Genomic DNA, 13299 nt, shown 5'->3' on the forward strand with positions numbered 1-13299 from the left:
AGAATAGAATAGAATAGAATAGAATAGAATAGAATAGAATAGAATAGAATAGAATAGAAGTGTCAGCCAACATAATATTTTAGTAGCACTGAAAAAATTTATTGGTACCGGTACTGACATTTTATTTACTAATACTGCCGATTTCATTCACTTTATTTTATTTGTATTTTTTTGTCTTCTGAAAGCCGTTTCTGAATTAAAGCATTGAACTATAATATACTTATCTGTCTCAAAATGTATACTTTTTTGAGGTGTAGGTGCCTCATTTATTGAAGACAAACAATATATTGAAAAAAATAAAAATTTTCGTGGAGCATTTAAACTCTCGCACAGAACGAAATTATGCATTTCATTGGATCGAATGTCAATTGTTTTTATAACAGGTAACAACTATTTAAAAGTTATTTGGATTATATTTTGAATTTAACCTTTAGAAAATTTTGGTATTCACGTTATTTCTCAACGGTTCGGGATTCCTTCTGCCATCACTACGCAAGATAATTTAAATAAAAATACGAATAATTTTCAGGCTGAGCCGGGAAAAAATGCTATTTACCTTTACTCGGGCTACATCGACAAGAGAAAAGCCCAACCAACAATACGTCTCATCGCTATCATCAAGCGCAAGACAAAGGTTCGTGCTACTTGATCCAGAGAATTGATGGTCGTGATGAGAATAGCATTAATACGTTGACTACGATTGCTTCATCTTGTACTATTATTTCATTTTTTTGTACTTTTTTAAGCAGGGTTGCCAGACGGTCATTTTTTCCGGAAAAAATCCGTGATTTAGTTTTTCTCAATTGCGTTGGCCGGCTAAAATTTATGATAGGGGTACTTCCTCATTAAATTTTAAATACTGCAAAAAGAAAATAAATGGAATTTTTATAGCGGAGCCTACAAATAAACTAGTATACATTGAATTATCGAATTATTAAATTATTTTTTGTTCTCGGATTTGGCCGATTTTAGGCAACCTGAATTATGTACCACTACCTCCTGGAGAAATACATTTCGTGGTACGCATATGTTATACCAATACGTAGTCACCGTGTTAAGACTCAAGAGAGGTATTGTTTAAAGGTAATTCCTTTATTATATAATGATGGCAGAAAAATTAAATATTAGTGACAAGTTTCAGGTAGTAGTGAAATGAAATTTTTTTTCGTTCGTTTTACATCTGTGTATCGCCCAAGAAACATCCTTAAAATGTGAATTAAATTTCTAACTGTCAATGATAATTAATCAGGCGCCCGAGTGTACGTATTGGTCGGCATCTAACAAGCGAGAAGTCAAGAGCGGTTCCATCAAGCTCATCAAAGAGAACTGGGCACTACCTTACTCAGCTGGCTTCATCCTCTGCCCACTACCATCCTTTGGACCCGACGACCCGGTCATAAGAGTAGGAGTCACCACACAATCTGCTGGTCCTGCACTGCTGGCAAACTCAGTGCCCGTCGAAAATATGGAGTCCAGAAAGAAGATCGGCGAGATGAGCGTGTGTGTCAAGCCGTTTCACTACGAGTTCAATCGGGCTCTATGGCTTGTTGAATTTATAGAAATGTATAAGCTATTAGGTGCCGATCATTTTATATTTTATAATCACACAGTTGGACCAGATGTCGAGGCTGTACTAAGATACTACATGCGACAAGGCAGTGTTGAAGTTCTACCTTGGAGTCTACCTGTGGAAACAAAAAAGGTTGGTTGTGCATGTGATGTATTGATCCATTCGTGACAACGGCTTACGTATACAAAGCCATTTTGTAGTCTGTATTCATAGTAAATAGCAACAATGTATTTCATTAAGCTGGTCCCGTACTCGAAGAATTTTCGGTTTTCATCAATCACTATTTAAAAAAGCAATAAGCTTTATATGAGAGCCATGAATGCATGCGTTTCAATGTCGAGTCTAGACCTGTGAACACTTGCATCGTTCCTCTCTTTTTGGCTCTCGTTCAGATTGAATGTAGTTTATGTCGAAGTAAATTTTATCATTATGTTTAAAAAGTTTTATTATTAAAGCGCCATTTTTTTTAGTGTGAATGCTATTCTCTTTTCACTTTCTGAATGTTTCAAAGTTCTACTTTCACTTTCAGAGTTTCATTCAAAATTCATATTAATAAGTTGATGAAGGCTAAAGCTTTCACCTGTTAATCAGATATGCATGTCTATTAAAGTAATTAAAACTGTCAACGTTCGAGCGGATACGATACAAATTCTATTACCGAACTTGAATCACTTCGCCAAAGAAACTGGGTAAACACTTCAGGAAAGGAGTAATATAGAAATAAGTATATTATAGGTCGAATTATTTTTCCAGGATATTCGAACAGAAGGAATATTCGCCAGTCTCAACGACTGTAACCTCCGCTCGGTCGGCCACTTCCCCCTGGCGGCGATGGTTGACATCGACGAGTTCCTCATCCCCCGTAAGGACGAGAACCTTCTCGAGCTCGTCGCCAGACTCGGTACCACCTATCATGGCTACGTTTTCAAGGTGCATTCATAATACAAGTATTATCTTATCTTAAATTATATCTATAAACAATTGAATTCTCAATCTTCCATGTCCTAGTTAATTTTTTAGTGTATAATCTGTTTACTACTCAGAGCACGGAATACAATATTTCATCTCTTAATTAAAGACGTTTAGAATTTGGTGCGTGAAATGTAAATAATAAAGTCATAATGCTTTGTATTTGGAGTAATTCGCTAAATATTATTGTAACGAAAACCGCAAGTTATCAATTATAATACCACACGATTGTTCGCGAGATGATTGAAAACATCATGTTTGCACAAAATGCTTTTTAGCGCATTTTCTCATTTATAGAAAAAATGCACTATTGTGCTCGCCATGTCCGTCTGTCCGTCCGTCTGTCCGTGACCTCAAGTTTTCGTCGACGAGAAAATGCGCTTTCTGTCACTCACTGCAGTGAGTACTGAGTTACATTTTTTCCACTTGTACTGGGAGGAGGACACTGCCCAGCGCGATCATCTCAATACCACTTAAAATCCCTTGTCTCCACAGAACGTATTTTTCTACCTATATTGGGAGAACGACACGGCACTCCACGACCACCTCAACACCGAAGAGAACCTTCAGGTAAATCTATTCGGTGCTGACAGCCACATGCCTTACCTGCTGACACAGACCAAGACGCGGCGATTAGACCAGCCCCACAAGTACGGCGTGAGGTCCAAGTATCTCGCCCGTCCTGACAAGAGCGTGGAGGTCGGCAACCACGTCGTGTGGGAGTACTTGCAGCCTGGTGAGACTTCTTCATGACACCTTACGCTTAGAATAATGTATGGGTCACACTGTCCAAATAGTGACACTCTTTCTGCACCTATATTACTAACATTTTATTGTCGGAACTAACTGGGTCAGGATGATTCACAGAAGTACAGAAGGTGCAATGCTATTTCACATAATCATGTCGTCTTTCTGACTGAGACCTGGCACGACGCTGACTCGGTTTGCTTCGCGCGTCTTTGCGCTGAAGGACTCCATGTAGTCGATCGCACGCGGCTCAGCATGCAATCCGACACCCTGGCGACGAATTACATTGGAGGAGCTACCCTCGCCAGCTGGGGCAGCATTTTACCATTCTTGACATCGGCGTCTGACCCACCACCTTTGAGCTGTTATGTGCTGGGGTCACTTGGGCCTCGTTTAAGGGCCTTGCAGTCACCACCTATCGTTCCGGATCGGTTGCTGTGGAGCGCGATTTTTTCATCGAATTGAGCGATATTTCTTCACTAGACCTGTGGATTGGCCCGGTCATGTCCTTATCACCTGCGATTTAAACGTTTGACTGGATCGCATCGACTACCCATCGGCTCTTCAGCTGAACGACCTGCTGGTCACACGTGGCATGGTTTGTCACGTGACCGTACCGACGCACGACATGGGCGGACTGCTGGACGTTGTCATCACGCGCGCTGACCTTCAAATTCAGTCAGTCGACATCCTCGAGATCGCAATATCAAACCATCGACCACTTCACTGGACGGTGCCGTGTGTGCGTCCGGTGCCAGCGTAAAAAACTGTTTCCTGTCGTCCGTCGCACTGCCTCGCCGGCGATGTCTTGCGCAAAAAACTGCAATAGTCCAGACTATGTCGGGCTGTCACTATCAGTCAACGACCTCGTGCAACTATACCTAGCTTACCTATGCATTCGATGACCTCATGCCTGCACGCACAGTTCGGGTACCCCAACGAGTCTCCGACCCATGGTTCGATGATGAATGTTGAGTCTCGAAGCGGGGGGATTCGACTGCTGTCTACCGGACGGGCTGTCTACCGGACAAACAGACCAATCCAGAATTAACAGACCAGAATTACCGGACGAACAGACTAATCCTTCTGCTGCTGCTGTGGTCTTCACCTAGCGAGATCCGCAGTGCAATTATGTCGACTTTCTTCGATCTAAAAGTCATTTTGGCACCATAGAGACGACGCGCAACGCAGCGATCCTCGAGCGCCGTGGCGTTCGCTGGATAAATTTATGGGAAGAGGTCATACAGATGCCTTCGGGTGACGTAAGCGTGGAGGAATTACACGCGGTTTTTGAAAGCAAATTTCTGCTGTGCGAGCGTCGTCAGACGATGCTCCGCCGGCAACATTTGCCCCGTGCCCATTCGACTGCTGCTCCAAGAATTCACTCGCGTCTCAGTTGACGATGTCATTGCTGCAGTGACCGCGCTGCCTAACCAGCAGTGTCCCCCCCGTGCCATCTCGCCCTTGTCGTGGGGGGGGGGGCTTGCGTGTCTCAATGAGACCCGAGGCTGTGCGGTCTCAGATGCAATCATGGCCGAGTGGCTCGGGTGGAGAGTCCAGACTAACAGAGATGGCAAAACGCCCTTCTGGTAACGACCTGGCTCTCTTACGGATACGCAAAGACCTTTCGCTGGATTGACGAACCCTGGCGGGGACCTAGACCCGACCCGCTAGCTTCAATAGTCATGCGTGGCAAGGGTTAGCTGCGGGACTCCTGGGCAGGCGGGGGGCTGCTTAAACACCGCGCAGATGGAGTGGCGCCCGTCTTGCAACGTTAGTCAAGCGCACAACCTGCTGCGCCCACGACAACCAAAGCTACATCCGAGCGTACGAGTGTTCCCGTCAAGACTACGTGTGCTTGACACCAGGGATCCCCTTGTTGGAGGCAGATACACGGGTGCCTGCTCAGCGCGTCGGACGAACCAAACAACCCGGACCTGGAAAATGACCTCTTTGAATGCGCCTCTCGTACCTGATACCCCGACAACGGAAACGACCCGGACCCTCACTACGGAACCAACCTTGACCTCACCTACCTCCACGTTAATCTCGACGCTGGAGCCATTTGTCCCACGCCCCCAGGCCCCTGGGCCTGGCAGAGCCGGACAAAACAAGAAATCTAGACACCAAGGGACATGGAAGCAAATGCAGCCAACCCTAGAAGCCCGCATCCAAGACTACCCTCATTTCTTCCGCGTCGCATCGACGACTGGTGAGAACCTGGCTGCCATTGACGTAGTCCAGGCCAACCGGCAACTAGTCCATTCTCTGGGCAGTGAGCCAAAAAATGTGCANAGATGTGTATAAGAGACAGGTATATGATCTGGTCAACGCTGAATACATGTGATGCAATATGTTCTTAGCCCATAATGCCCAACGTGACATTCGGCGCGAGATAGCTTAGCAGCTGAAGCGCTAGTAATCATAGGGCCACTAAACTAACTAACTAACCAGCAGTGTGCCAGCGATCCGCTGCCGACGTCGTTACTTAAGGGGAATACTGTAACCCAAGCATGTTTTCTGATCGAACTTTTCAACCGCTGCCTCACTGACGGTGTTCTCCCGGACAACTTCAAATCAACCTACATTAGGCCTCTATGTAATAATATAGTAAACTAATCTCAACCACATTTTTAGTTCATTTTAGTTCATTGTGAAGCTTCCCAGTCTCCGTTATCGTCGCCTGCGTGGTGACCTCATTGAAGTATACAAGTATACTCATGGTTTATACAAGGTCCCACTTCGAGTCACTGACATGTGGAACAGCCTCTCTGAAGATATTGTTGACGCTCCGAGTATGAACGCGTTCAAGAACAGACTAGACAAGGCCATGCAGCAGCATATGTTTAGTCTTGAAATGCCTCGTATCCTACGGAACAACTGAAATCTAGAAATGATTTTGAACCTACCGTCCGTTGAAAAGATTTGATCAAAAGGCCAGTCTAGTCAAGAAAAGTACAATAATCGGCGACAGGCCTATTCAGGCCTATTCTTCAATGCCGAAGATACTATACTATACTATATCTGCCATTGCATGTAAATCGAAAAACTTTCTGCCTGTAGGACTTTAATCGAAAATTATTTTTATTTAGCTTGACAATTGATTTAACCGAACTTGTCAAGCTCGTTTGATCTATTTTGCTAATGCTATTCCCGACTGTACATGTCCCAGCATAGTTTAATGCTCGCCAATTATGCGTCATTTTTACTAATTTTCGTCTGTTTGTGCATTAACAAACATTTCTTGTGTGTACGTGTACGTGTACGTGTGTTAGTGTCCCTGTTTCACATGCTTGTAGGCGGACGGACATCTCTAAACGTGCCAGAGACCGACGGTCTCACGCACCACTACAGGATATGCGAGTTCGGCGGCTGGGACTGCCTCAAGCTGCCTAGCCACGTGAGCAAATAATGCCAGTTGAACTCATAAGCGCAGTGTTTTCTTTTATAATTGAGAGATAAGGCATTAATCAATTTCTATTCGTAGATACTAAAATTAATGTTATTTTCCATTTAATACTCAGAGAAGTTGTCGTTCTCATCCACGTGAGCGAATATTGCTAGTTTAACTCATAAGCGTAGTTAACTCATACTTTGTTTTTAAGTACTTATATTATCGATCTGCAGTAAAAAAAAAGCAAAGGAAACTCCAAGCAAATTCACCATATTGATATTGAAAACTTTTCGGAGCCCAGCTCCATCATCAGTTCATCATTTTTGGATTGTCGGACTGATGAAGGAGCTGGACTCCGAAACGTTTCCAATATCGATATGGTGAATTTGCTTGGCGTTTTCTTTGTTTTTATATTCCTTGTGATATTGTTTTTTACCATTGAGAGATAAAACATTGATCACTTTCTATTCGTAGAATTTAGGAAAAGAAAATCAAATCACAATAAAAATTTAGGATCTTGATTAAAATTTTTCGTTCTACGTGTGTATTGTAAACGTCTCTGTTTCTCATTCGTATCTATAAATTTATTGTGGGTAAATATGTTGAAGGATGAGTCGGCAAATTCATAATAATGAAGATAACAGGATAATTGAGCTAAAGATTGAGGTGGCATAATTTTTCAAATAATAAATTGGTTCGATCCCAAAACATGCATTAGCCATTGATTTTGCCCGAACAATATAAAAAATTTCTGCATGATGAAATCGTTTGAAGTAATAAAGTAATTTAAAAAGAAATTAACGCGTTACAGCTGGCTTCGCTAGACTCGTTTTAAAAAGGGGAGAAGGGGAAGGGGAAGTGGTGTATTTATCAACAGGAATTAAATTGAAAAAAGGATATTCTGCTGTAAATAAATTGATAATATTGCCAGAAACTGCTATTAAGAACTGCAAATTTCTTCAGATCGACCAGACGGCGCACCGCTACCTCGCTACGCTGACGCAGGCCATCGCACGCGAGTGTGCGGGCATCTTCCCTGGACTGCCGGCCTGTCCCGTGGCGCCCCCTCTCGGCTCCCCGTGGTGATCCAGCTATACGGTGTTGGTGATCCAGCTATACTGTGTTGGTGATCCAGCTGTACGGTGCTGGTGATCCAGCTATACGGTGTTGGTGATCCAGCTATACGGTGCTGGTGATCCAGCTATACGGTGCTGGTGTTCCAGCTGTACGGTGCTGGTGTTCCAGCTGTACGGTGTTGGTGATCCAGCTGTACGGTGCTGGTGATCCAGCTGTACGGTGCTGGTGATCCAGCTGTACGGTGCTGGTGATCCAGCTGTACGGTGCTGGTGATCCAGCTATACGGTGGTGGTGATCCAGCTATACGGTGCTGGTGATTCAGCTATACGGTGCTGGTGATCCAGCTGTACGGTGTTGGTGATCCAGCTATACGGTGTTGGTGATCCAGCTATACGGTGTTAGTAGCCATTTTTATGTGTGCTCATGTCTGAACTAATGCTACCATGGGAGTGCCTATTACATCTCATGGTAGATACGCTAAGTGCCTTCTTCCCTCAGTGCCTCATAGTTCTGGTGCTATGTTCTGGTGCCTCATAGTTCTGCTGTTACTGTGCCGTCAGTTCTAAAGAGAAGTTCTTAGAATGCATTTACAGCAATCACTTTTTTCTGAAAGCTGCTTAAAAAATAATATCTTTAGTACCGCTTTTAATGACAAGGGTTATTTTGACATCGAAATAAATTTCTTATTATTTGTTGAAGTCGCTAAAAAAATTTCTTACTATTCACGTAAGATAGCAGAACATGCAGACATGTTTCTCGTTTAAATTTTCTGATACGAGACAAAAAATTGGCAGAATTTGACTAACTCATGAGACTTGCCTGACTGGCAGCAGTCTCAGTGGAGCAGCAGTCATAGTTGAGCAGCAGTCTCAGTTGAGCAGCAGTCTCAGTTGAGCAGCAGTCTCAGTTGAGCAGCAGTCTCATGACGTAAATTTGCTGCCTTGAAGTAGCGAAATTGTCACAACGACAGCCTCAATAAATAGGATTTAACTCACCTCAACGTCATTGTGAATGTCAATTCATTCAAGTTTAGTTATAAATAATTAAAAAAAAACATGAAAGTATTTTCCTAGTTATAGGATTTTATTTATTTGATCAACATTTATAAAAGAAATTTATTAAATCTAACTCTGGTGATGGACTAATTAAAAGGCTTCTGTGCAAACGGTGCTTGGTAAGTTTTGGTTCGTAATTGTAGGTTTTATAAGAACCGAGAAGTAGCTTTATTGTAATATTTTCTGGCTTCCGGCACCGGAATTAAAATTTTTTATGACATTATATAGTCGCAAGAGATACGTTAGCAGTTTGTTGGTAAGTGAATGTTTTTGCTCAAATTAGAACATTGATGAAAGAAATAGGCTTGATAGGGTTCGAAATTGATCAGTTGCCTTTTATAATTTTTAAATCCCGTCATGCCATGATGAAACCTTGGCTTGGCAATACAATTTTATAATAAAATAATTTTAGTGTGGTGCTATTTTGAAACACTCTAATCAAGTTTGATCGTGTCTCCCATGGAAGACTATAGGTATAGTCTCTGATGGTGCATTTTATATTTCATGGTGCATTATATATCGTCTCTGATGGTGCATTATATATCGTCTCTGATGGGGCATTATATATCGTCTCTGATGGTGCATTATATATATTGTCTCCAATGGTAGACTGTAGATGATGGTTTGGACTTTCCGCTTGATATATTGAGTGATGAGAGACGATGAGCTTTTTTGCCTGATGAATTCTTGAAAGCTTTTCCTGAATTAATTTCAGATAAATTATTTTAAAAATATCCTCACGTGAAAATTTTAACTATTGAATAATGCAGAATATACGAGTCGCTTTGTGTGTGCCTTTGACAATAGCCAACGGCTGAAATGTGTGATAACTAAATGCATATGCCACTAGAAACACAGTGATGATATTTTTCAAGTTTTCTACGAAAGATTTATAGAATAGAATAGAATAGAATAGAAGTGTCGGGCTGTCGGCGTTGAAGACATAGGCCCATGGCCTGTTGCTGATTCTTGAACTTTTCGTGACTTGATTCACAAGGGATCCGGCCTTTGGAACCCGATCTTTCTATAGCTGACGATTGATTGAGATAGCTGCTGGACTTATTGCCTGGTCCGTAATTTGCTAGGCATTTTAGGACTGAACATATGCTCCTGCATAGCTTCGTCTAGTCTGTTTTTATGCTCTTGCACTCTGAATAACGAGGCAGCAACATGGATGAATTTGACTGAATGTTAGTTTTAGATAAACTTGGCCGGTTAAACAAACCATGCGGTTTATGTTTCATGTTTAAGTTTGCCGGAAAGTTTATAGTTTGTTTAAGTTGAGAAGTTTATGCGCGGGTAGCAGCTCTGCTTTCTTCGCAGATGGAGATGGTTCAAGATTCCAAGAGAAATCTATTCAAAAATCCCATAACGATTTGTTTTTATTTTCTCGTAGTTAGTTTCTGATTCATTATCACTTCAATATTCCGGGTGTATTCCTTTTATTCTTTGAAATTTGGATAATTATTATTCATTAATTTTTTCTTTTTTGCAATTCGCGCAGTTCTTTCCCGGATCATCTAACTTTAATTTGCGCCGTGGTATTTGAATGTTAAAAATTTGAATTTGATTTATCATTGTTTGAAGAACAGACCTCAACGTTTATTTCTGAAAGTGTCCACATTCTCTAGGCACATAATTTAGATCACGTTCGATCTTCCTATAGCTCCAGTAATGACGGGCAGAGCTTGTAATCAAAGTCCACTCCTGTATAACTGATACTCGTCAATTCTAAACTTTTTGCTTGTTATAAACACAAAATATCTTTGTTCGACTGATGTGTTGGTGTCCATAAACGTTTGAATATGATGGAGTATAGCATCGTTCAGGCGCCATACTTTCAAAATTCGCTAAGTGAGCGTAAGTACTTACGCTCAATTTTCTTGTCTATGATTGGTGGGTTTTGCTCGAAAGGCCGTCAATGATTGGCTGATGAACTTACGATCTCTTAACTTTTTTTGAAAGTATAGGTCCAGGTTATTTCTGTGTGCACGATTTAACCTTGTTACTTTGTAACCCAACATGAGAATGAGTGCAATAGCCGGGTTCTCATTTCATAAAAGAAGTTTTAATGGAACGAAGCATTTTATGCGGAATTTGTTTTAACCTTAAAATGCAGAACAAGCACCTTGTTAAATGAATATATTTTGTAGCTGGCACTCTGTGCAAGGATAAATATGAATGATTTATTTGTTTCGGCAATCACAATATTCGAACAAATGAAAATTTCGCTCATGAGTGTTACACGACGCTCTTGAGTGTTGCACGACGGTCTTGAGTGTTGCACGACGGTCTTGAGTGTTGCACGACGCTCTTGAGTGTTGCACGACGCTCTTGAGTGTTGCACGACGCTCTTGAGTGTTGCACGACGCTCTTGAGTGTTGCACGACGCTCATGAGTGTTGCACGACAAGTGTTGCACGACGCTCTTGAGTGTTACACGACGCTCTTGAGTGTTGCACGACGCTCTTGAGTGTTACACGACGCTCTTGAGTGTTGCACGACGCCCTTGAGTGTTGCACGGCGCTCTTGAGTGTTGCACGACGCTCTTGAGTGTCGCACGGCGCACTTGAGTGTTGCACGACGCTCTTGAGTGTTGCACGACGCTCTTGAGTGTCGCACGGCGCTCTTGAGTGTTGCTCCAAATTAGCAATTTTTGTAACGTCTGCGAAAATAATTCATTTCTCACTAGACGTTAGCCAAAGATGCTGAAGCTCGTGCGAATAACGGAGATTTGACAGACTGAATGCATATGACTGGCGATTCTTTTTCTAGCTTCGCTATAGTGTGAAAGAATTTTTATTTCTTTAGTATAAACGGTTGTTTGAGTCATGCATAACAAATGTTTCTTCGTTGTAAAGGCGAGACTTTAAACATTTCAAAGTTTTCAATAAAAATAATAGAGTTGATCAAATGATCATAGCTAGGCATTTCAGATAAGTTTAGATATGCCGAAATGTGAAGCGATTGGCAATGGCCATTAGGCTTGATGGTCTCATTTGAAGGAGCAGATATGGAACCTTTTTATAACATTTAATCTGTTTTCTACCGTTGTATATATTTTGTATAATTATTTTCTCGATAAACTGTGGTATTAGTGAGGTGTTCTTGGCATCTTGGAATAGTGTAATGTAATGTATAACTCGTGCTATCCAAGTACGAACCAAAGTGCAAGTTCGCGTTTTCAATGACAATGCTCCTGTACGCATTAGCAGCAGTGATATTATATGTTATAATTTTTTCCAGTGGAGGCTACACAATTGTTGGATATAAAACACGGTGCATAATTTAAAAGCGCCATTATGCAATTTTGTCGATTGATTACCATGCAATTGTTAACTACGAGATCGTGGATATGGCCATGAGAGGAATCACTTCTTAATGACGCCATTGAACACTATATAGGGCCATACTTTCAAAATTCGCTAAGTGAACGTAAGTACTTGCACTCAATTTTCTTGTCTATGATTGGTGGATTTTGCTTGAAAGGCCGTCAATGATTGGCTGATGAACTTACGATCTCTTAATTTTTTTTGAAAGTATAGGTCCAGGTGATTTACGAGCGTGAAAGTCAACACAAGTCAATGATTATATATCGATTTATTGTCCCTCAGTTCCACCGAATAACGACATATTCCTGAGAAATTTGAAACCCTTATGTCGAGCCGGCGCAAAACTTCCGTAAATTACGCTATCCGAATTACGAAAACCATGGTCATAATTGCATTTAAGTGTAATGTGCTGTAAACTGCGTGCCTTTTTTGTGCTCTTGTTGAAATGTGGTTCTGTGATGCTAATCTTTAAATAAATAAACCTTGACTACTTACATGATGGTATTTATTCTCATCCTGATGCTCTTAAGTGAACAAATAAATGTTTTTTGCTCTCCCATGATGTGACGCACTGAGTATAGCGGGTGTCTGGCTGCGGGTGTCTGGCTGTGGGTGTCTGGCTGCGGGTGTCTGGCTGCGGGTGTGTGGCTGCGGGTGTCTGGCTGTGGGTGTCTGGCTGCGGGTGTATGGCTGCGGGTGTGTGGCTGCGGGTGTCTGGCTGCGGGTGTCTGGCTGCGGGTGTCTGGCTGCGGGTGTGTGGCTGCGGGTGTGTGGCTGCGGGTGTCTGGCTGCGGGTGTCTGGCTGCGGGTGCCTATATGCCAGTTGACGAGGAATGAAGAATTTATCAAAACATTAGTAGTTGCAACACGTACTGAGAGCTCTTATTTTTCTAGGTCTCTCCCCTTAAGTAAAGTCACTTCGAACGATTGAATGTTCCGGCAACAAGGGTGTACATGTGACAGTTGTGAGTCAAAATTTGAAAGAACCGTAAACTAAAGAACGTGAAAGAACCGTGAAAGTCTAAGAAATAAAGTCCAGCTACTTTCATTGTATTCATTGTAGCATACCGGTCTTGGGCAACGTTCTGCTAACGTTGTGCAGAGAGCAACAACAGGTTTTTGGCTGCACCATCATATCGGCATAGTATTCAATCAA

General features: G+C 42.1%; 1 protein-coding gene across 1 annotated transcript in view; it reads left to right on the forward strand.

Annotated features, from left to right (window-relative positions):
• LOC108673555 (beta-1,4-galactosyltransferase galt-1) overlaps nucleotides 1-8601 on the forward strand; it is a gene marked incomplete in the record, with an annotated part of 12715 nt that extends 4114 nt beyond the window's left edge. Inside the window, 6 exon segments of the mRNA XM_047883780.1 lie at nucleotides 530-634; nucleotides 1250-1702; nucleotides 2324-2500; nucleotides 3035-3275; nucleotides 6586-6686; nucleotides 7644-8601. Coding sequence (XP_047739736.1) covers nucleotides 530-634; nucleotides 1250-1702; nucleotides 2324-2500; nucleotides 3035-3275; nucleotides 6586-6686; nucleotides 7644-7766 — 1200 coding nt within the window.
• Nucleotides 8602-13299: the final 4698 nt, after the last annotated feature.

Source organism: Hyalella azteca, unplaced genomic scaffold (genome assembly GCF_000764305.2).
Source record: "Hyalella azteca isolate HAZT.00-mixed unplaced genomic scaffold, Hazt_2.0.2 contig1740, whole genome shotgun sequence".
In the NCBI taxonomy this organism is placed as follows: domain Eukaryota; kingdom Metazoa; phylum Arthropoda; class Malacostraca; order Amphipoda; family Hyalellidae; genus Hyalella; species Hyalella azteca.